Source organism: Artemia sp. Qi Xiang Cuo, chromosome 1, assembly GCF_049724085.1.
Source record: "Artemia sp. Qi Xiang Cuo chromosome 1, ASM4972408v1, whole genome shotgun sequence".
In the NCBI taxonomy this organism is placed as follows: domain Eukaryota; kingdom Metazoa; phylum Arthropoda; class Branchiopoda; order Anostraca; family Artemiidae; genus Artemia; species Artemia sp. Qi Xiang Cuo.
The window spans coordinates 84,898,846-84,924,451 of NC_142794.1; the positions used below are offsets into that span (position 1 = coordinate 84,898,846).

Here is a 25,606-nt window from a genome sequence, read left to right on the forward strand (position 1 = left end):
TCACCAATGACCTGTTCAAATTTTACATAATGGAGTACAAGAAAGTTTTTGTAGTAATTTGCGATGAGTTAGCGCTTGCATATAAGGAGACTAAAGAGCTGGTCAATCCTGTATTCGACTTGCTGGCAAACCTTAATCCTTCGAAGTGTCATTTCTTCTGTGCTACGTTTACTATAACGGAAATACCTATTCAAGCGTTCCATCGGAAAAAAAACTTTTTGCAGAGATTTGCAAAAGTGCTTGAAGCGTCATTGAGTTTGCCGAGTTGTTCTCTCTATCGAAAAGGAACAGACGAGGTTGCTTTTAGTCTACAAAGCCTTCATTTTTGCAAAACCTGTTCTAGTGGTATTAGGTGGAAGTCAACGAATATTTAGCAAGATTGAGAACAGATTGAGGTCAACTATGGGAAACGATCAACTTGCCCATCTCATGCTCGTGATGTAAGAAAATGGTCTGCTGGAAAAAAAAATTGAACTTAACCTACTTGTAGAAAAGTAGAAAGCTGAAGAGCCGTGCAGACTTAAAGTTTGGCTCATTTTTTTTTTTTTTTGTCTTGGCTTTGCTTTCATATCAGAATTTTTCTCTACAATATGTGACAATTTTTACTAATAAATCTTATTTTAACAAATATAAAATTAAGCAAAAATGTCGATCGTCGTCGGTACCTACCTGAATTCGTCGGGACATTTTGGATGTTCCCTCCCCAAAGGTAAAAGGCAATTGACATCCCTGTCAATTGCCTGTCAAGTGTTTGGAAGAGGTGGAAGTGTTTGAAGTTGTTTTTTGATGGTCGTTATTGGCCTGGAGGTATAAGGAGAAGGTGATTGTTTCCTTATCAGTTTAGAAAGTTTCTAGGAATGCTTATGTAGGTAATCGCTACGCGTTAGTTAAATAAAAATAAAAAATGGTGCACCCCTTGAAAAGTATCTTAAGCATTTGCGACCATTATTTAATATCATTTGAAACCAATAGCATCTTTGTAAGTGAATCTTTGGTTGTTATCAAATTTTAGTGGCAGCCCAAACATGGAACGTTAACTCTGTACTATCTTCGCCAGAAGAAATTATATATAAAAATAATTTTATTGTCTATAACTATAAATTACCTATTGTAAAATTTTTTGTAAATTATTTAACTATTCATAATCTTCAAATTAAGCCACAAATAAAATCCAGCTACACAGTTGAAGAGAGAACTTTTATAATAAACAGAGCAATTATACATACATGCAAGACTAAACAAAAATTGTTTCCTAAGGCTCATTTACAATGAGATTTAATTAACACCAATAATTAGCTGACATTAAGACATGGATGACAACACTGTAACTTTAGCCAGCACTGGATTCATTTGTAATATTTGGTTAAAGTCCAACAATGGTTAGAGGCAACACTGACAGGCAATGTATTCGAGCTTTTTGGAACTTAGCTAAAACGATCCCATCAAAGAGCTTCATTACACTGGGTAACAGCCAAAAAATCACCAAGGTTTTCTCATTTGATTTAGACTAATTTTGGTGTTCTGAGGCCGACTATCCAATTCGTTGTGCTCTATCAGGTCAACTTTTTGAGATACAGCCATAGGCCTAACTGAGAAGTGGTACATATGCTAATATCAAGGGTTTTTTAGTTCGACAATATTTTACTTGTAGAATATATTGAATTACAACATTAGTTTATTTCTCTAAAGTATATGCATTCGTGTATGCATGAGTGCAAGGCTATTTAGTTAACCCTTAGCCAATCAAATCGATTCTAAATTTTACTGCCTGACATTAACCTGTACTCTTCTATTTCTTTCACTTGATCAATATGGCTTCGGCACGACAGTCATGCAGGAATGGTCCTGACGTTTTCTGCTACATCTGCAGAGATTACACGCTGTCAATGGGCAGGAGAAACATCATAGTATTTGTAAAGCGTGCCTACGAGGCTTACTTTGAAGTCAAAGTGGGAGACTAAGATAAGTCCTGGGCACCGCACGCGGTGTGCAAGACGTGTGTGGAATACTTCCAGCAGTGGACAAATGGCACAAAAACTTCACGGAAGGTCGGGATTCCAATGGTTTGGAGGGAGTCGTAAGACCATACATCGGATTGTTGCTTCTGTGCGATTAACACTACTGGCATTAACCCGGAAGAATTGACACAGCCTCCAGTATTCTGACCTTCCATCTTCCCACTGTCCAGTTGCATTTTGCAAAAAAAAATTCTATACCACCGTTCACAGAGATTCCCGACAGTGATAACAAGGCCACCACTGCAAGTGAGGGAGGATATGTAGAAATGGAGTATAAATCACAAGATAGTCTGATGCCCTTTTCACAATGTGAGCTTAATGATTTGGTTCATGATCTCAACTTGTCGAAGGCTTTTTCAGAGCTGTGGGCCTCCAGACTCAAAGAGAAAATCTATTCGGTGAAGATGCACATATCACTTTCTTTCGTAAAAGGCATGATGACTATATGAGGTACTTCCGATTCGAGTAAGATCTTGTCTACAGCATAGATGTCGCCAGACTTCTTGGTAAACTCGTTACTCCTCAATACGATCCAAGGGATTGGGAACTCTTCATTGACAATTGACTACATTGAGCAACAAGCGCTCTTTGAAGTGTATGCTCCTCCACAACAAAAACCAATTCATCTCAATCCCTCTTGTGCACTTCAAAACTCTCAAAGAAAAATATGAGGCAATGAAACACGTACTCGAAAAAATCTAATATGAGCATCAACAATGGATCATCTGTGTTGACTTCAAGACGATGAACTTTTTACTTGGTCAGCAGTTCGGGTTCATGAAGTAACCATGCTTTATATGTATGTGGAACAGTCGAGACAGATCCCAGCACTATGTAAATAAAGGGTGACTGGCGCCAGAGCAGTTACTAACTGGGGCGAGAAACATTATAAACGAACCTCTTGTTGACTGGGAGAAGATATTGATCTCATCACAACACATGAAGCTTGGATTAATGCAGCATTTCACGCGCGCTTCGGACAATTATAGAAGGTTCTTCACCTACCTTTACTGAGCCTTTCCTTGCCTGACCATTGAGAAGCTGAAGGCGAGCATTTTTGATTGCCTACAGATAGGGCAGCTCTTGTAGGACACAAAGTTCAGAAACTTAATGAAAACGCTAGAGTGTGGTGCGTGGAAATCGGTTGTGCAGAAGGTGAAAAACTTCTTGGGGAACACAAAGGCAGCAAACCACGCCATACTCGTCAGCAGCATGATAGATAAATTCCAAAAACTCGGGTTTTTGATGAGTACAAAGATTCACTTACTGTTCTCACACATAGGGAAGTTTCCCGAAAACCTTGGGGTAATGAGCAGGGAAAAAGGTTCCATCAGGACATGCGCCAAATGAAGGAGAGGTACCAGGGAAGTTGGGATGTAGTCATCATGGCGGACTACTGCTGGTTGCTCAAGATAGACAACCTAGCAGCTGCTCAAACACGGGAATCAAATAAACACCAATTTCTGCTCTGAATTCTAACATTTTGGGTCACGTAACGCCCATTCTATTATTATTATTATTACTATGAATTATGCTTTTCAATTTTGATGGAGTCAATAAAATTAAAATCAAATATGTTGATGGTTATTTCTTGAAGAAAATGGAAAGAATCGTGAGGGGTTTCTCAGCTGATGATCCACTGAATTTTTTTTTCACAAAATTAATTTTCTTTTAATTTCTGTAGCAAAAAATTCTGACCTGATTGCGAAAAATCAAGACCATTTTCAGACTCAGGGCATCAAAAATACTCTAATTCACCTGGAAAACCCTGGACGATTTTCAAAAAGTTTTTTTTTTTTTTACCCTATTTTATCAATCTTAGGATGAACAAATAATAATTGGATAGCAAACTATCTACCATAGTTTAGTGTTAATAGTACTTTTTAAGGGATTGCTATGTTAAAGTTAAAATTTTCTTCTTGAATAAGTGAAATCTATCACTGTGTGGCTACAATTCTTGAATATATAATGTGAGTTTATCCATTGTTATTGCGGTAAGAAGGATAAGATAGATTTTTTGGAAATAAAGTTTTGACTTCAAACTTATATGGAAAAAAACAACACGAATCCACTAATGATGGTATCTTTTAGTTTCCAAAGCACAATAGTACCCTCTTCTGACGGCAGAGCATTGAAGTTCCTTATTCGCTATTGTAACGAACTATATCACAAAATTATTCTTTTGTGCGAGCCAAGCGATAAATATTTTCTACCTTAGCTTTCCTCATTCAACCAATCAAATAAATAGAATTATAAACGTGTCGGGGTCAGCTAAAATTTTGATATTCACTAACGTTGGGGTATCTTTGTAATTCTCACTATACACTACTCCTTATTACTACTGGAGTCCATTCGCTACTCCTATCTTTGTAGGCAAATCTCGGCTTTAGCTAACTATCATTGTAAATGAACCTTCAGAAATTTGAAATTATGGTAATACCTGGACAAGTCCCATGGTCACGCGAATAACAATAATGATCTCCCATCCAACACTGGCAGCAACGGGTATCAGCATAGTCAGGGCTGATGCAAGAACTTGCGATATCGCTAACAAATACTTAGTTCCAAATATCTCTGCCAGGCGACCTCCAGGAATATTGGTAATGAAATATCCCCACAAGAAACTGGTACTTATTAAGGCTTGTATGGGTTCACTCCAAGCAAATGGTCCATCTTCACTGGTATCTTAGAAATAATGAGAAAGGGATAAGCTAATTTAATAGTGTTAGGTTTCAAAGGTGGATACCCCAAGAATGGAAAATATACCGAATAGAATTGGTCATGTTAAGAAATGATTAACAAGAAAGTAGAATATAATTCTAAACGAGTAGCACTAGTAACACTGCAACAAACAGCAGATGTGCATGAAATCGAAGCGAGTAAATTTCATTTGTATTGAAATTTGGATTTGAATGTAAGTGTAAGGTCAACATAAAATTTGAAAATAATGTAACATAGGCGGTTTTTATTTTAATTTTTGTTTATTTGGTTATTAAACAGCCTTGGTTATTGTCACCAATAAAATAAATATATAATACTATGCTTTGGATATTTTTAAAAACTAAATTTTTGGGTTTCGACCCTACATTGCTGGCACAAAAGAATTACTCAAAAGAATATGACAATTTTGAAAAAGCTTAGATTTTGGTAATATAATAAACTATATAATATACTCCATATTACTAATATTGAGTTTCTAATATATGATTAAAGATAATTGCATTAAAAAATCTACTGGTGTAGGAGTTGAAACAGAAATTCCCCGAGGCCATTAGCCCTGGGCCAAAAAGTACACCTACTGGTTCTACCATAGATTTTTGTTGTGGAACTACCTTCACAAATAAATCTTATTTTTACGGATAAGGAAATGAATATATAAAAAAGTTTACAAGCAGGTCACGAGCATTGCACATTCAGCAAGTAAAACTGAACCCATAGTTGATAATTAAAAACAAGCCTGATACTTCTTTGGACTTGCCGAATGCAAATTAAAGATAGGAATGGGGCCAGAATTAGCGATAAGGAAAGAACTAAAGAGAGATGGGCCAAACATTTTTAGAATTTGCTAAACCGATATAGAGTTGCAGGAAAATATAAAGAAGAAAATAAAAAAGTTTGTGATACCTTGGATGTGAAGGAAGATCTGTTTTGTGAGGAAGAATTAGCGACAGTACTAAAAGGATTAAAAAATAATAAGGCTCCAGGTGCTGATAGGGTGGTAAATGAGTTTCTTAAATATGCTGGCTCTAGGGTTAGAAATAAGTTCCTGAATATTATGAATATGATTTTTGAGAAAAGGGAAGTACCTAACGATTTTAGGAACTCCTTAATTAAGCCACTTTATAAGAAAGGTGATAAAAGTGAGTGTGGTAATTATCATGCTTGTTAGACTAAGAGATGCTGTTGACAAAGTTTAAAGAGAAGAACAGTGTTGTTTTAGAAAAGGTAGAGGATGTGTTGACCAAATTTTCACTCTTAGACTAATAATTGAGAAGTACGTGAGTTTTCAAACACCGTTGGTCTCAGTTTTATAGATTATGGGCAAGCGTTCGATTCTGTTGATAGCAGAGCTTAAGTAAAGGTTTTATCCTTGTATGGTATACCAGACAAATACATTAAAGTGATTAGTGCTATGTACGGGAATAACACTGCTGCGGTTAAGGTAGGCAATGAGGTTAGCAGCTGGTTTTGTATCAATAAAGGATTTAAGCGGGGTTGCGTTCAATCCCCCTTTATATGGATTACTTTGATCGACTTTGTCTTAAGGAGCACAGGAAAGGCAATGGGAGACCACGGAATCAAATGGGGAGGAAAAAGTCTCCTGGACTTAGATTATGCTGATGATTTAAGCATCCTAGATGAAAATGGGAGAAAAATGAATAAAGTTATAAAGGTTTTGTGAGTTCAGGGTACTATAATAGGTTTGAAAATCAAGGAGGCACACTTGTGCCTCTATAAAGAGGCGACCCACCACAATGTTAAGCGATTTCAGGTCCTAGAGGTCGCAGAGAGACGGCGGTAATCGCATTTTGTAGCCCAAGCTCAAACTAAGAAACTTGCAAAATTTCATCCTCCTCCGACTTTATCTTCATGGGGTAAACTGGGCCGGAAGTTTGGACCCTCCAACCAAAGCCCCCCTTTAACGTTGTCTGATTGGGCTGAAATTTAGAGGTTAAGCTTTCCTAGGGCCCGGGAGCTTATCCTCGAAATTTCAGCTCAATCCGATCACTCTTTCCCTGTTTTCAAAAAACCAAATATAGCCACTTAAAATTCATCATTTCTTTTTTTTTCTTAGCCACGCCTACAGGCCACAGTTGGCAACGGATCCGGTTGAATGAGGATTCAGTCAAAGCAAATTGCGACCTGTAAGGGCCTTTTGATATTTTCATACCGAAAATATTATCTCCCGAATTTACATTTACTAAAAACCTCGTTTTCCTATATTAGCCCATTTTAATTTTTCCCCCCCCCACCCCCCCCCCCCTTTAACGTTGTTTGATCGGGCTGAAATTTGGAGGATAAGCTTTCCTGGGGCCTGGGAGCTTACCCTCGAAATTTCATCTCAATCTGATCATTCCTTCCCTGTTTTCCAAAAACCAAATATCAAGTTTTGCTTGCGTCATTCATCACCTCACTAAAAAACAATTTCAATTAGGTCTCTTTAGTGTAGCGGTGAGACTTCTGGGTGTCAGGTGGAAAACCCGAGTTCGATTCACCGATGGATCAAATTTTTTATATACTGAATTTAAATTTAAAAAAAAAAATTCAGTTTCTTTTTTAAATTATTTGAAAAAAATTATGTTTTCTAAAGAGTTAAAAAAAATGAGTTACAAGGTCGACCCTTAAAACACCCTGTCGAGAAAGAAAAGAATAATACACAATCATCTAACAGTTAGTCAAGCAATAATAAGTAATAAACTGTACAAAAACGTGCAGAAATTATTTGAAAAAAACTACGTTTTCTAAAGAGTTAAAGAGGCTGAGTTACAAGGTCGAACCTTAAAACGTACAGGGATTAGGAGGCACAGTTGGGGGCTGCCGCCCCCAAACCCCCGCTTTCGCAGCCTTTAAATAAAAAAAAAATTTTTAAACTGAAAGTAAGGAGCGACATTAAATCTTAAAACGAACAGAAATTATTCCGTATATGAAAGAGGCTGTGCCCTCCTCAACGCCTCGCTCTTTACGCTAAAGTTTGACTTTCTCACAACTCTTTTTTTAAACAATAAAAACTTTAGCGTAAAGAGCGAGGCGTTGAGGAAGGCACAGCCTCTTTCATATACGGAATAATTTCTGATCGTTTTAAGATTTAATGTCGCTCTTTACTTTAAGTTTAAAGAACTTTTCTTTTATTTAAAGGCTGCGAAAGCGGGGGGTTTGGGGGCGGCAGCCCCCCAACCGTGCCTCCTAATCTCTGTATGTTTTAATGTTCGACATTGTAACTCAGCCTCTTTAACTCTTTAGAAAACGTAGTTTTTTTCAAATAATTAATGTTAAGAAGGCTAAGTCACTAAGGCTAGGAATAAGTGAAGATGAAAAGGTGACATTGGGTAATGAAAAGATTGATCAAGTGGGCAGCTTCATTTACCTTGGTAATATTATTGGTAAAGATGGTGGAAGCAGTGAAGATGTTAAAAGTAGAATAGCCTAGGCTCAGGGTTTTTTTTTTCACAGTTTAAAATTTTTTTGAAAGAATAGGAAGATAAGTCTGCAAACTAAGATTAGAATAGTAGAAGCTACAGTGATGACAGTGGTCAAATAAGGCTCTGAAGCATGGGTGCTCAGAAAAGCGGATGAAGATTTGTTAGATGCTTTTCAGAGAAATTGCTTTAGGATTGTTCTGGGTACCCTGCTGACTGACCATATTTCAAACAATATACTATACAAAAAATGTGGTTCAATACCGCTCTCTAGGGCTATTATTAAAGAAAGGTTGAGGTGGTTAGGGCACGGTGTGCGGATGAAGGACGACAGATTGTCGAAGATTGTCCCTTCCTGCCAACCGTCTAAGACTAAGCGGAAAGCGGGTTGTCCGCAATTGGGGTGGGAGGATGTCGTAAAGAAAGATGAAAGGGAAATGGGAACTTCGTGGGAGGGCGTAAAGACGGACGCTTTAAATAAAGTGGGAGGGAGGAGGAGCGTACGTAGGTGTGTTGGCCTCAGGCGGCTAGGTGCTTCGGTGAGTTGTTAGTAGTAGTAGTAAAATGCAATTGGCTCGTCACAAGCTTGTTCGTTTATATTCTTTATCTTACAAATTTTATTCTGGGTTTAAGCATAATTCTAGACTACTTGAGGTTTTAGTTAAGGCTTTAACCTTATTTGGTCCCAATAGGAAGTTTTTTAACGGCAATTAAGAGTTCTCAATTTTTAAACTTTCATATATTAATCTTTAATATTATATTATAAAGTATCTAGGGCTACAAGACTTGTGAGAACTTTCGACAGGTGCTCACTGCATCAACTAGCTACTTAAGTCGAAAAAAATTGTACACACTCACGCACCACCCTAATGTATTCAAAGCTTGACTGTTTACCCTCTCCCATGAATTTCCTATTTCCTTTAAATTCCTCTTTATGACCTCTGTCCACCTTATTTGGAGAGAACTTGCTTTTTTTGGCCCCAGAGCGATTGTCAAACAATCTTAGGCAGTCCTTCATTCATAAAACGCGTCTTAGCCATGTTAACCTTTCTTTCATTACAGCCTTAGAAATGTTTCTTTGAACCAAATTTTCTGTATAGCTACTTGTTTCAACATAGAGCCAGTCAAACAGCTATATAAGCTATTCATAAACACTTCCTCTGGAAAACCTTTAAGCAATTTCCATCTGACTTTGGAAAAGAACTAATTTGAATGAAGTATGAGTATTACTATATGAAGTATTATTTTTTTTTTTTTTAAGAAATATTTTATGTTCTGTAAGAGCATTTTAAATTTCTTACGAAATTCTTTATATTTTGTAACAACATATATATATATAATATATATATATATATATATATATATATATATATATATATATATATATATATATATATATATATATATATATATATATATATATATATATATATATATATATATATATATATATATATATATATATATATATATATATATATATATATATATATATATATATATATATATATATATATATATATATATATATATATATATATGTATATATTACGCCTTATAAAACTAAGGTACTAGTAGAAAACATAAGTTTATTAGTAATGAGACCTTTTTAATCTGTTCATTTCAAAATTCCCCCTTCATAGCATCCACATTCTTATTTTCCAGTTCTAATCAGTTTATCTAATCTTCACTAAAAGTAAGTTAAATTTTAAAAAATCGTCTAAGTGAAGAATTTTGATTTTAAACCCAAAGATTAGAAAGAGAAAGTAGCTTCAAGGAGATAAAGGGGTATGGTACACTTTGGGTCTGGTCATCGATTGATGTGTGAACCACACCATTTCCAAATAAACCTATAAATTTTGACTGGCAAATTCAGACGCTTTGAACCACACTTATTAGGAGTTTCAAAAACTCATATCACAGGGGAAGGAAACATAAAATTACGTTATATTGAATGTATTTACTCATTTTGAGAATTTTCTTAACCAGATAGAGTTACAGGAAAAGATATAGATAAAACTGAAAAAGCTTGTGATACCTTGGATGTGAAGGAAGACTTGTTTTGTGAGGAGGAATTAGCGACAGTACTAAAAGAATTAAAAAATAATAAGGCTCCAGGTGTTGATGGAGTGGTAAATGAGTTTTTTTTAAATATGGTGGCACTGAGGTTAGAAATAAATTACTGAAGATTATGAATAAGATTTTTGAATAAGGGGAAGTACCTAACTATTCTAGGAAAACCTAAATTAAGCCACTTTATAAGAAAGGTGATAAAAGTGAGTGTCGTAATTATCGAGGCATTAGTCTGGTCTGGTTAGTCTGGTAAGTAGTAAATTACTTAGTAATATGATACTTTTTAGACTGAGAGATGCCGTAAGACGAAGTTTTAGGAGAAGAACAGCGCGGTTTTAGAAAAGGTAGAGGATGTATCGACCAAATTTTCACTCTTAGGCTAATAATTGAGAAGTGCCTGAGTTTTCAAACACCTTTGGTCCTCAGTTTTATAGATTGTGAGCAAGCGTTTGATTCTGCTGATAGAAGAGCTTTAGTAAAGGTTTTATCCTTGTATGGTATACCAGACAAATACATTAAAGGGATTAGTGTTATGTACGAGAATAACCCTGCTGCGGTTAAGGTAGAAAATGAGGTTAGCAGCTGGTGTTGTACTAAATCAGGAGTTAAGCAGGGTTGTGTTCTATCCCCCTTCATATGGAATATTTTGATGGACTTTGGCTTAAGGAGCACAGGAAAGGCAATGTGAGACCACAGAATCAAATGGGAAGGAAAAAATCTCCTGGACTTAGATTATGCTGATGATTTAAGCATCCTAGATAAAAGTGTGAGCAAAATGAATGAAGTTTTGAAGGTTTTGCGAGTTCAGGGTGGCAGAATAGGTTTAACAATTAATGTTAAGAAGACTAAGTCACTATGGCTAGGAATAAGTGAAGATAAAAAGGTGACGTTGGTTAATGAAAAGTTTGATCAGATGCGCAGCTTCACTTACCTTAGTAGTATTATTAGTAAGGATTGTGGGAGCAGTGAAGATGTTAAAAGTAGAATAGCCTAGGCTCAGGGTGTTTTTTCACAGTTAAAAAAAGTTTGGAAGAATAGGAAGAGAAGTCTGCAAACCAAGATTAGAATATTAGAAGCTACAGTGATGACAGTGGTCAAATATGGCTCTGAAGCATGGACGCTGCGAAAAGCGGATGAAGATTTGCTAGATGTTTTCCAGAGAAATTGCTTAAGGATTGTTCTAGATACCCGGCTGACTGACCGTATTTCAAACAATAGGTTATACGAACCGCTCTCTAGGGTTATAATGAAAGAAAGGTTGAGGTGGCTAGGGCACGTTGGGCGGATGAAGGTTGACATATTGCCGAAGATTGTTCTTTTCGGCCAACCATCTAGGGCTAAACGGAAAGGAGGTCGTCCCCGTCTGGGGAGGACGTCATAAAGAAAGATTTAAAGGAAATGGGAACTTCGTGGGTGGGTGTAAAATGGGAGGCTTTGAATAGATTGGGGAGGAGGAGCGTGTGTAGCTTTGTTGGCCTCAGGCGGCCTCAGTGCTGCGGTGAGTTGTTAGTAGTAGTAGTAGCAGTATTTTCTCAGACAGGAAGGATGGGATACATAGACAGGGAATAAGGCTCACGATTAATAAGAGAACTACTGAGTCTTGTTTAGGCTTGTGAAGTGTTAATAATAAGATAATAATCAGTCATTTTATCAAACAGTTCGTGGTAACGAACTGTAAGTAAGGAGCGACCTGGCTCAATGGTAACTGAAACTCTAAAAATCGGAATTTTGATACCAATAGATACGTCAAAAAATCAAATTTTTATTCTGATTTCAAATATGTAAGTTTCATCAAGTTTAATCTTACCCATCAAAAGTTACGCTCCTGAGAAAATTTGGCTGATTTTCGGAAAAAGGGGGAAAGACCCCCTAAAAGTTATAGAACCTTAATGAAAATCACACCTTCATATTCATTGTATCAGAGAACCCTACTGTAGAGGTTTCCTGCTCCTATCTACAAAAATGTGGAATTTTCCATTTTTTGCCAGAAGAAAAATCACAGATGCGTGTTTATTTGTTTGTTTTTTTTTCCTTTTTCCCAAGAGTGATCGTATTGAGCCAGTGGTCCTAGAATATCGTGGGAGGGTTCATTGGAACGGAAATTGAAAGTTCTAGTGCCCTTTTTAAGTGACCAAAAAAAATGGAGGGCCACTAGGCCCCCTCCCACACTCATTTTTTTCCAAAGTCAACCGATCAAAATTTTGAGATAGCCGTTTTGTTCAGCATGGTCGAAAATATTGTAACTATGTCTTTTAGGATGACTTAATCCCTCAATTGCCCCCAGGGGGAGAGCTGAAAGTTATGAACTTTACCCAATGTTAACATATAGTTTTGGTTATTGGGAAGTATACAGTCGTTTTCAGGGGGAATTTTTCTGGTAGTGGGGGTTGGGGGGGGGGGGGGGGTTTTATATGGGAGGATCTTTTCATGAAGGAAGTTTTCATGGGGGAAGGGACATTGCTGTGAAGGGGGCGCCGGATTTATCATCATTATTTAAAAAAAAAAAATCAGAAATTAAATATAAAAAAAAACAAGTTTTTCAACTGAAAGTAAGGAGCAACATCAAAACTTAAAACGAACAAAAAATATTAGCTATATAATTGGGTTCACCTTCTTGTCAATGCCTCGCTCTTTAAGCCAAAGATTTCTTAGTATTTTCATAAGATCTATTTATTTTAATTAACGGCCTTTGTGATTAAGGGGTCATTTTTAAAGAATTGGGACAAAATTCGAACTTTAGCTTAAAGAGCAAGGTATTGACCAGGGAGCAAACCCTCTAATATACTTATCAAAAATATATGAATATAGAAGTTCGTTACGTAAGTTAATTCGTAAGTTACGTATATTTATTACTAATAAAAACGTTCGTAAATAAAATTAAACAAGTTTCGAGAAAGCCATTTAACCAAATAAAAGTAAAATTAATATGTAAATTTCATTTTAATTATTAATAATAATTAAAACGAAATATAAGATTAGAATATTAGAAGCTACAGTGATGACAGTGGTCAAATATGGTTCTGAAGTATGGACGCCCCGAAAAGCGGACGAAGCTCTGCTAGATGTTTTCCAGAGAAATTGCTTAAGGATTGTTCTGGGTACCGGGCTGACTGACTCTGTTTCAAACAATAGGCTACATGAAAAATGTGGTTCAATACCGCTTTCTAGGTCTATAATGAAAGAAAGGTTGAGGTGGTTAGGGCATGTTGTGCGGATGAAGGATGACAGATTGCCGAAGATTGTTCTTTTCGGCCAACCATCTAAGGCTAAACGGAAAGGAGGTCATCCCCGTCTGGCGTGGGAGGACGTCATAAAGAAAGATTTAAAGGAAATTGGAACTTCGTGGGTGGGTGTAAAGAGGGAGGCTTTGAATAGATTGGGGTGGAGGAGGAGCGTACGTAGCTGTGTTGGCCTCAGGCAGCTTGGTGCTGCGGTGAGTAGTTAGTAGTAGTAGTAGTAGTTTTAATTATTCATGCACGTTGAGCCAAAATCAAAACCTGCATTAATTCAAAAACGTTCACAAATGAAATAAAAAAAACAAGTTTTTTTTTAATTGAAAGTAAGGAACGACGTTAAAAATTAAAACGAACAGAAATTATTCCTTATATGAAAGGGGCTGTCCCCTCCTCAACGCCTCTCTGTTTACGCTAAAGTTTATTTGTTTAATAAACGATCAGAAATTAAATTTAAAAAAACAAGTTTTTTAAACTGAAAGTAAGGAGCGACATTAAAACTTAAAACGAACAGAAATTATTCCATATATGAAAGGGGCTGTCCCCTTCTCAACACCTCACTCTTTACGCTTAAGTTTGACTTTCTCACGACTCTATTTTTTTTTAAGCAATGAAAGGTCGATAAAAGTCGATAAAGTGGAGAGGCTCACTTACATTGGTAGTATTATGAGTAAAGACGGTGGGAGCAGTGAAGATGTTAAAAGTAGAATAGCTAGGGCACTTTCTGCAAAATGAAGGAGGAAATATTGCCAAAAAATTTCCTTTTCGGCCAACCGTAAAGGGCTAAATGGAAAGCAGGTCGTTTGCGATTGGGGTGGGAAGATGTTGTAAAGAAAGGTTTAAGGGAAAGAGAATTTTCCTGGGAGGGTGTAAAGAGGAAGGCTTTAAACAACTTAGGATGGAGGGAGAGTTTACGATGTACGTAGCTATTTTGGTCTCATTAGCCTTGGTGATGTGGCAAGTTGTTAGTAGTAGTAGTTATTAAACGAGAAATAATTGTGCATATGTTTCTGTATATACTTTTTTTCTCCATAATGGCACTATATTTTTTGTAAAATTAACATAACATAAGTAACAACAATATCTACATAGGTCATAACTTTGGGAGATTTAGCCTCCTCCTCCCAGCCCACTTACTATATTTGTTGATGACTCGTTTACTGACTGAATTTACTGACCGAATCACCAGAACCAACAGTCTACCCAAGGGTTGAGGTTATTTCTTGGCTTCACAAGGTGAGTGAATAGCAACCAGGTAAGTACTATTCTTAAATCGTTACGGTGTAACAATAAACGATGTGACCGTTTATTTTTTAATTAAAATCACGTGATAAAAAAGTTAAGAGCAATGGCTAAGTGGAGAAAAAGCCAAGACTGAAAGCCTGACTGAAAGCATAACCTTTTTTCAGAATTGTAAAAAGGAATTGAAAAAGAACTGTAAAATTGTAAAAATCTATCAAAAAGTGAAATGATATTTTTTTTTATAGAATTCTGAAAACTTTGGAAAAATTCATTTAGAGACTTAATTTTGGAGAAACTTTTTCAAATAAAGAACGTCACAATCAGATATGTCTCTTCTCATTCTTTTTCTTATATTAGTATATATAAGCCTGCTTAGCGTAATGGATAGTGTGTCGGACTTTTAACCAGATGGTTTGAGGGTACGACTATTGCTGTGGTTAAACTTTTTAGTTGAATATTTCTTTGGCATTCAAATATTTCCAACATTTTATGAGAATTATGTCACAAATCCTTTGAATAGTTTAACAATTTTTTTTTGAAGATGAGTGTCTGTGCTAAATATTTCAAAATCGTATTACTGTTTAATTTGATTGTCGAGTGTATCGAAATACTCATCGGTATGAATATGCAAAAATTTTTGACGAACAAAATAAAATAAAAGTCCTTAAAAAAACTGCCGTTCTTTTCACTGAGCGAAGCTTTTCCCCCACGTATTCATCTTAAAATAAATACTTTTAAGTCACTCAGAAGACACCCCACAACCGCTAGTAGGAATATAAAATCAATAGACAACAAGATTAGGGGCAAAACATACCGGTTGAATTTACACTCTGAAATTCGCACTGCTTTTCTTCGGGTATCAGTGAATCATTCGATGGATTTACTTCTTCACGTATAGCTGTGTAGTTAACCATGGCAACGATTGCCAGATTGATGTTATTACGGACTATGTATACGTTGATATATCCAGTGAAAGCCATGAAGGCCATAATGAATCTTGCTGGTGGAAAACCTATCAAAGAGAGACATGTTAGATTAATTGAATCATCATTGGTCCACAGAGAAATATAATAAGTATCCTCTCAAATCTAATATAGGTAGTATTTCTAGAAATCTTTCTTTCTAGATTCTAGATTCTAGATTCTTTCTAGAATCTAGACATCTTTTTTCCAAAATTTGCTGAGAAACGAATGAGCCAAACTGTATGTCACTTCCGTCTAAGCAAATTAACTTAAATGGAATAATATGAAATCCCAACTTCCCGGCTACTGGGAAGAAGCAGCTTCACAGAGGAACTCCTCCTAATAGAAAGACCTGAATGAAAAATGAAAACATGAATTTGATCGATTAAGCCAAGGAAAAAATGGTTTTCCGCAATGCAATTCGATTAGAATTTTAAAGAAAGAAGGTGGATGCTCCCAAAATTTAAATTCGTTTGCTATTAGAAACGAAATGGTAAAGCCGAAATTATACTTCTTATTAAAATATTTCTAGAATTCGAAATTGCGTTCTGGAGCAAGTGTTACTCATTATTCATTTATTGATCAATACTGATGTTATTACTGACAAATCGTCACAGCACCCAAACACCTAAAACGCCCCTACCCATTCTGTTCTGAACTGCACTTTGCATGTCCTGGCCTGAGTAGAACCCTATCAGGAGGTCCGGTACGAACACATGTGCTGCCATCGACAATTTAGTTTAATGCTGACGGGACATAATTTATTCAAGGATTATCGATCGAGTCTAATGGGGGTCAAGGTCAATCGGTCTGTTGTTGTTGTTTGGCCACGTGTAATGGCATGAGGGGTGATTTACATAATCGATGGGGGAATTATTGATTCACGTCTGGGTGGAATTATGAAACAATATGGTCATAGAGTCCCTAGGGAGAAAGATTACGTAATCGCTCAATGACCTCTTTTTCCAAGATCGATTTATTTGATGATTTTCTCGGATGTCAAGATCAAATTATGGATGTTTTATGGTTTTTGTCAGTGAGAATTTGAAAAACAGGAACTTTGTCACATTTATGGATGTCAACAGCAATTCATGTCTGTTATATGGTTTTCTCAGTGAGAATGAAAAAACAGGAATTTTCTCACTTGGATTTACATAATCGCTAGGGGAAATTATTGATTCACGAAGGATGTTTAATGGTTTTTGTCAGTGAGAATTTGAAAAACAGGAACTTTGTCACATTTATGGATGTCAACAGCAATTCATGTCTGTTATATGGTTTTCTCAGTGAGAATGAAAAAACAGGAATTTTCTCACTTGGAAAAACAAGAATTTTCTCACATGGAAAACCATAAACCACGTGGTCCTGTCACGAGTAGCACCTGTGAACTTGATTTACATAATCGCTAGGGGAAATTATTGATTCACGAAGGGGAGAATTAAGAAACATTAAGGCTTCTTTAATCTTAGGTCTGAGGGATAAACGTTCTTTAGGTCAGAGAGAAAAATTAATATTCTATTTTTAAATAGGGCTTCATTGATCTTTAGTGTCAGGAATTATAATTGACATCACTTGTTATCTTGGAATTATGCGGGAGTCTAAAGAGATAGAAATTCTATTTTTAAATACGGCTTCACGGAGCTTTAAGTCGGAGAGATAAATTGATATTCTAACGAAACCCTAATAGTTTAGCTAGGAAAATTTATGAGATGAAGAGATTAACGTAGGAAAGGGTTTCCTAGAAATTTGAAATGCGTTAGCGCAGAGATGCCAAACAAAAGGAACACGCTGAAATTACGTTTAGGGATTATTTGGGCGAAACCGTTTTATCCATTTTATGGGATTATTTCGCCGAAACCGTTAGAGACATTTTGAAAGAAGATTTTAGGAAAGGTTTTAGAAGAGAATTTGAGGGTGAAACTCTGTGGTCGTTATAATACACAAGTTCCATTTGAACAGTGTTGTGAGGTCCTCTACCCCAACCCCAAAGGGTTCCGATCCCCCACCACAACCCCGCAGGCAGCCCCCCGGACGCCAAGGTGCCCCCAGCACCCCAAGAGCCCCACCCCCCCCAAACGCCCTCCTCAGACCCTCAAAGGCCCTCCACTGGTCCTCAAAGGGCCCCCAAGACCCCCAAAGGGCACCCCGGACCCCCAAAGGCCCTCCCTGTGCCCCAAAGGTCCTCCTCCGGTCCCCAAAGGTCCATCGAGCTCCCAAAGGACCAATGGGGTCCCAAAGGCCCTCCACCGGTCCCCAAATGTCCCCCAGGCACCCAAAGGCCCTCCCTGTGCCCCAAAGGCCCTCCCTGTGCCCCAAAGGCCCTCCACTGGTCCTCAAAGCCCCCCAAGCTCCCCAAAGGGCCACCGGCGCCCCCAAAGGCCCACCCAGACCCCCAAAGGCCATCCCCCGGCCCCAACTGTCCCCCAGGCGCCCAACTGTCCCCCCGGACCCCCAAAGGCCCTCCCTGTGCCCCAAAGGCCCTCCCCCGGACCCCAAAGGACCCCGGGCTCCCAAAGGACCAACGGGGTCCCAAAGTCCCTCGACCGGTCCCCAAATGTCCCCCAGGCACCCAAAGGCCCTCCATGTGCCCCAAAGGCCCTCCCTGTGCCCCAAAGGTCCTCCTCCGGTCCCCAAAAGCCCATCGAGCTCCCAAAGGACCAAAGGGTCCCAAAGGCCCTCCACCGGTCCCCAAATGTCCCCCAGGCACCCAAAGGCCCTCCCTGTGCCCCAAAGGTCCTCCACCGGTCCCCAAAGGCCCATCGAGCTTCCAAAGGACCAACGGGGTCCCAAAGGCCCTCCACCGGTCCCCAAAGGCCCATCGAGCTCCCAAAGGACCAACGGGGTCCCAAAGGCCCTCCACCGGTCCCCAAATGTCCCCCAGGCACCCACAGGCCCTCCCGGGGCCCCCCCAAGGCCCCCTCAGCTCCCAAAGGGTCACCGGCGCCCCCCAAGGCCCCCCCCGACCCCCAAAGGCCATCGCCGGGCCCCCCAAAGGAATTATTTACTGACCATCAGTTGTTGTGATTTGAAAAGTTCTGCTTTTGTTTTCTAAAATCATCGCCTAAAATGCCTCAAACTGTTTCACCCAAAGAGACACATACACAGAGACACACACACAGAGAAACAAACAGATACAAACACAAATAGACACACACACAGAGACACAAACACAGAGACACACGCACATAGACACACACAGAGAGAGACACACACAGAGAGAGACAAAAAGAGAGAAAGACAGAGAGACACACACACACAGATACACACACAGAGACACACACACAGAGAGACAGACACAGAGACACATAAACAGAGACACACACACAGAGACACACACACACAGACACACACACAGAGACACACACACAGACAGACACACACAGAGACACACACAGAGATACAGACACACACAGACAGAAACACACACATAGACACAAACACACAGAGACACACACACAGACACACACACACAGAGACACACACACACATACACACACACACAGACACACACACACAGAGACACACACACAGAGACACACATACAGACAGAGACACACACACAGACACACACACAGAGACACACAAACAGAGAGAGACACACACACAGAGACACACACACAGACAGACACACACACACAGACACACAGACACACATAGAGAGAGACACACACAGACACAGTGAGACACACACACAGAGACACACACACACAGAGACACACACACACAGAGACACACACAGAGACACACACACAGAGACACACACACAGAGACACACACACACAGAGACACACACAAAGACACACACACACAGACACACACACACACACACACACACACACACACACACAAACAAACACACACACACAGACACACACACACAGAGAGACACACACACAGAGACACACACACAGAGACACACACACAGAGACACACACTCAGATAGAAACAAAAAGAGACACAGACACAGAGACACACACACAGAGACACACACACAGAGACAAACACACAGAGACACACACACAGAGACACACACAGAGAGACACACACACAGAGACACAAACACAGAGACACACACACGGAGACACACACACAAAGAGAAACACACACAGAGACACACACAGAGACACAAACACAGATACACAAACACAGAAACACACACAGAGACAAAAACACAGAGACACACGCACACAAACACACACACACAGAGACACACACACACACACACACACAAACACACACACAAACGCAGAGACACACACACAGACACAGACACACACAGACACAGACACACAGACACACACAGAGAGACACAGACACAGACACACACACACAGACACACACACACAGAGACACACACACACACAGAGACACACACACACACAGAGACACACAAACACAGACACACACACACACAGAGACACACACACACAGACACACACACACACGGAGACACACACAGAGACACACACACACAGACACACACACAGAGACAAAGACACAGAGACACACACACAGAGACAAACACACACGGAAACACACACACACACACAGAGACACACACACAGAGACACACACACAGAGAGACAGACACAGAGACACACACACACAGAGACACACACACACACAGAGACACACACACAGAGACACACACACAGAGACACACACACAGAGACACACACACAGAGACACAGAGACAGAGACACACACACAGAGACATACACACAGAGACACACACGCAGAGACACACACAGAGACACAGACACAGACACAAACACACAGAGAGACACACACACAGAGAGACAAACACACGGACACACAAACACGGAGACACACACACAGAGACACACACAGAGACACACACACAGAGACACACACACAGACACACACAGACACAGACACACACAGAGAGAAAAAGACAGACACACCCTCACAGAGACAGACACAGACACACACACCCACACACCCACACACAGACAAACACAAAGAGAAACACACACAGAGACACACACACACACAAAGACACACACACAGAGACACACACAGAGACACACACCCAGAGACAAACAAAAAGAGACACACACACAGAGACACAAACAAAGAGACACACAAACAGAGACACACAAAAAGTGACACACAAACACAGACACACAGACAGAGACACAGAGACAGAGACACACAGACACAAAGGCACACACACCCTCACAGTCACACACACACAGAGAAACAAAAAGAGAGACACACACACAGAGACACACACAGAGACACACACACAGAGAGACACACACAGAGAGACACACACACAGACACACACACAGAGACACACATACAGAGACACACATACAGAGACACACAGAGAGAGACACACAGACACACACACACACAGACACACACACAGACACACACACACCCATACACACACACAGACACACACACCCAGACACACACCGAGACACACAGAGACACAGCCAGAGACAGATCCACACACACATACACACACTCACACACACACACACAGACACACACACAGACAGAAACCCTCAGAGACAGACACACACAGACACACACACAGAAACACAAACACAGAGACACACACACAGAGAGACACAAACACAGAGACACACACACAGAGACACACACACAGAGAGACAGACACAGAGACACACACACATAGGCATAGATACAGAGACACAGACACAGAGACACACACACACACACACACACACACACACACACACAGAGACACACACACACAAACAGACACACACACACACAGACAGACACACAGACACACACACAGACACACACACACTGAGACACACACACAGACACACACACAGAGAGACACACACACAGACACACACACAGAGACACACACAGACAGAGACACACACAGAGACACATACAGAGACACACACACAGAGAAACACACACAGAGAGACACACACAGAGACACACACACAGAGACACACACAGACAGACAGACACACACAGACACACACACACACACACAAACACAGACACACAGACACACACACAGAGACACACACAGACACACACACCCAGAGACACACAAACAGAGACACACACACAGAGACACACACACACAGAGACACACACCCAGAGACACACAAACAGAGACACACACACAGAGACACACAGACAGAGACACACACACACACACAGAGAGACAGACACACAGAGACACACACACAGAGAGACACACAGACACACACAAACACAGAGACACACACACACAGACACACACACACAGAGACACACAAACACAGACACACACACAGAGACACACACACAGAGACACACACACAGAGACAGACAGAGACACACACACAGAGACACTCACAGAGAGACACACAGAGACACACACAGAGAGACACACACACAGAGACACACACACAGAGACACACACACACAGACACACACACAGAGACACACACACAGAGACACACACACAGAGAGACACACACAGAGACACACACACACAGAGACACACACACAGAGACACAGAGACAGAGACACACACACAAAGAGACACACACAAAGAGAGAGACACAGAGACACACACATACAGAGACACACAAACAGAGACACACACACAGAGACACACACACAGAGACACACACACAGAGACACACCCACAGAGACACACACACACAGACACACACATGTTCCTTTAGTACCTACGCAATTAGGCTTAAATGAAGATATTTATGCAGAGTTTCAACTAGCTATGGATTTTCTTGTGAAAACACACAAAATCAGAAAAAATTTTCAATGCTCCTTTAGTATCAACACAATTAGACTAAAAATGAAGATATTTATGCAGAGTTTCAACTAGCTATGGATATTATGGCGAAAACACACAAAATCAGAAAAAATGTTCAATGTTACTTTAGTACCAACACAATTAGACTAAAAATGAAGATATTTATGCAGAGTTTCAACTAGCTATGGCTAAGTTTGCTACAGACAAGCTATTTTCTTGTGAAAACACACAAAATCAGAAAAAATGATCAATGTTCCTTCAGTACCTACGCACTTAGACTAAAAATGAAGATATCTATGCAGAGTTTCAACTAGCAATGTCTAAGTTTGCTAAAGACAAACTATTTTCTAGAGAAAAAACACACAATCAGACAAAATGATCAATGTTCCTTTAGTACATACGCAATTAGGCTAAAATTGAAGATATTTATGTATAGTTTCTACTAGCGATGGATAAGTGTGCTAATGAAAAGCTATTTTCTTGTGAAAACACACAAAATCAGAAAAAAAAATGTTCAATGTTCCTCTAGTACCTACACAATTAGACTAAAAATGAAGATATTTAAGAAGAGTTTCAAGTAGCTATGTCTAAGTTTGCTAAAGACAATATTTTTTCTTTAGAAAACACTAAAAATAATATAAAAAGTTATATGTTCATTTTTTTAAAAAAAATAAAGTAAATAAATTAATTTATTTATGAAGAGTTTCAAATAGCTATGGCTAACTTTGCTAAAGACAAGCTATTTTCTTGCGAAAACACACAAAATCAGAAAAAATGTTCAATATTCTTTTAGTACCTACGCAATTAGACTAAAAATGAAGATATTTATGCAGGGTTTCAACTAGCTATGGATTTTCTTGTGAAAACACACAAAATCAGAAAAAATTATCAATGTTCCTTTAGTACCTACGCAATTAGACTAAAAATGAAGATATCTATGCAGAGTTTCAACTAGCTATGGCTAAGTTTGCTAAAGACAAAGTATTTTCTGGCGAAAACACAAACAAAATCTTAAAAAATTATCTCTTGTCCACTAGTACGTACACATTTGTACTAAAAAAGAATATAGGTATGCTAAGTTCCAACTATCTATGGCCAATTTATCTATATACACTCAATTTTAGCGCGAAAACACACAAACTAAGAAAAAATGTTCAATTTTCCCTTAGTGCCACCACACTTCGGCTTAAATAAAGTTATGTATGCGGAGTTTCAACTAGCGATGTCTAAATTTGCTAAAGACCAGCTATTTTCTTGCGAAAACACACAAAATCAGACAAAAATTGTTCAATGTTCCTTTTGTACATACGCAATTATGCTTAAATGAAGATATTTATGGAGAGTTTCAACTAGCTATGGCTAAGTTTTCTAAAGACAAGCTATTTTCTTGTGAAAACACACAAAATCAGAAAAAATATTGTTAGGTTAGATTAAGTTAGATTAGGTTAGGTTAGCCTACGTACGCGCATATAGGTTAGGTTAGGTTGGATTAAGTTAGGTTAGGTTAAGTTAGGTTAGGTTAGATTAAGTTAGGTTAGGTTAAGTTAGGTTAGGATAGGTTAGATTAAGTTAGGTTAGGCTAAGTTAGGTTAGGCTAGGTTAGCCTACGTACGCGCGTACGTAGGCTAACCTAGCCTAACCTAACTTAGCCTAACCTAACTTAATCTAACCTATCCTAACCTAACTTAACCTAACCTAACTTAATCTAACCTAACCTAACTTAACCTAACCTAACTTAATCCAACCTAACCTAACCTATCTGCGCGCGTACGTAGGCTAACCTAACCGAATCTAACTTAATCTAACCTAACAATATTTTTTCTGATTTTGTGTGTTTTCGCAAGAAAATAGCTTGTCTTTAGCAAACTTAGCCATAGCTAGTTGAAACTCTGCATATATATCTTCATTTCAGCCTAATTTCGTCGGTACTAGAGGAATATTGAAAATTTTTTTTCTGATTTTGTGTGTTTTCGCAAGAAAATAGCTTGTGTTTATCAAACTTAGCCATAGCTAGTTGAAACTCTGCATAAATATATTCATTTAAGCATAATTGTGTAGGTACTAAAGGAACATTGAACATTTTTTCTGATTTTGTGTGTTTTCGCAAGAAAATAGCTTGTCTTTAGCAAACTTAGCCATAGCTAGTTGAAACTCTGCATAGATATCTTTATTTTTAGTCTAATTGCGTAGGTACTAAAGGAACATTGATCATTTTTTCTGATTTTGTGTGTTTTCACGAGAAAATAGCTTGTCTTTAGCAAACTTATCCATAGCTAGTTGAAACTCTGCATAAATATCTTCATTTTTAGTCGTATTGTGTAGGTACTAAAGGAACATTTAAAATTTTTTCTGATTTTGTGTGTTTTCACAAGAAAATAGCTTGTCTTTAGCAAACTTAGCCATAGCTAGTTGAAACTCTGCATATATATCTTCATTTCAGCCTAATTGCGTAGGTACGATAGGAACATTGAACATTTTTTTTTGATTTTGTGTGTTTTTGCAAGAAAATAGCTTGTCTTTAGCAAACTTAGCCATAGCTAGTTGAAACTCTGCATAAATATCTTCATTTTTAGTCTAATTGCGTAGGTACTAAAGGAACATTGAACATTTTTTCTGATTTTGTGTGTTTTCGCAAGAAAATAACTTGTCTTTAGAAAACTTATCAATAGTTAGTTGAAACTCTGAATAAATATCTTAATTTTTAGTCTAATTGTGTATGTACTAAAGGAACATTGAACATTTTTTATGATTTTTTGTGTTTTCTCAATAAAATATATTGTAATTAGAAAAATTATACATTTATTTGTTAAAATCTTCATAAATATATTCATTTTTATTCTAATTGATTAGGTAATAAAGTAACATTGAAAATTTTTTCTGATTTTGTGTGTTTTCGCAAGAAAATAGCTTGTCTTTAGCAAACTTAGCCATAGCTAGTTGAAACTCTGCATAAATATCTTCATTTTTAGTCTAATTGCGTAGGTACTAAAGGAACATTGATCATTTTTTCTGATTTTGTGTGTTTTCATAAGAAAATAGCTTGTCTCTAGCAAACTTAGCCATAGCTAGTTGAAACTCTGCATAAATATCTTCATTTTTAGTCTAATTGTGTTGGTACTAAAGGAACATTGATCATTTTTTCTGATTTTGTGTTTTT

The 25,606-nt window shown here is 38.4% G+C and overlaps 1 protein-coding gene across 1 annotated transcript in view; it reads right to left on the reverse strand.

Annotated features, from left to right (window-relative positions):
* The window catches only part of LOC148956838 (putative inorganic phosphate cotransporter), a 138,065-nt gene that overhangs the window by 101,437 nt on the left and 11,022 nt on the right, over positions 1–25,606 (reverse strand). Inside the window, exons 2-3 of the mRNA XM_089096561.1 lie at positions 15,518–15,715; positions 4,459–4,703 (exon numbers count right to left, since the gene is read on the reverse strand). Of these exons, the coding sequence (XP_088952687.1) occupies positions 4,459–4,703; positions 15,518–15,715 (443 nt within the window). The remainder of the gene's footprint in view (positions 1–4,458; positions 4,704–15,517; positions 15,716–25,606) is intronic.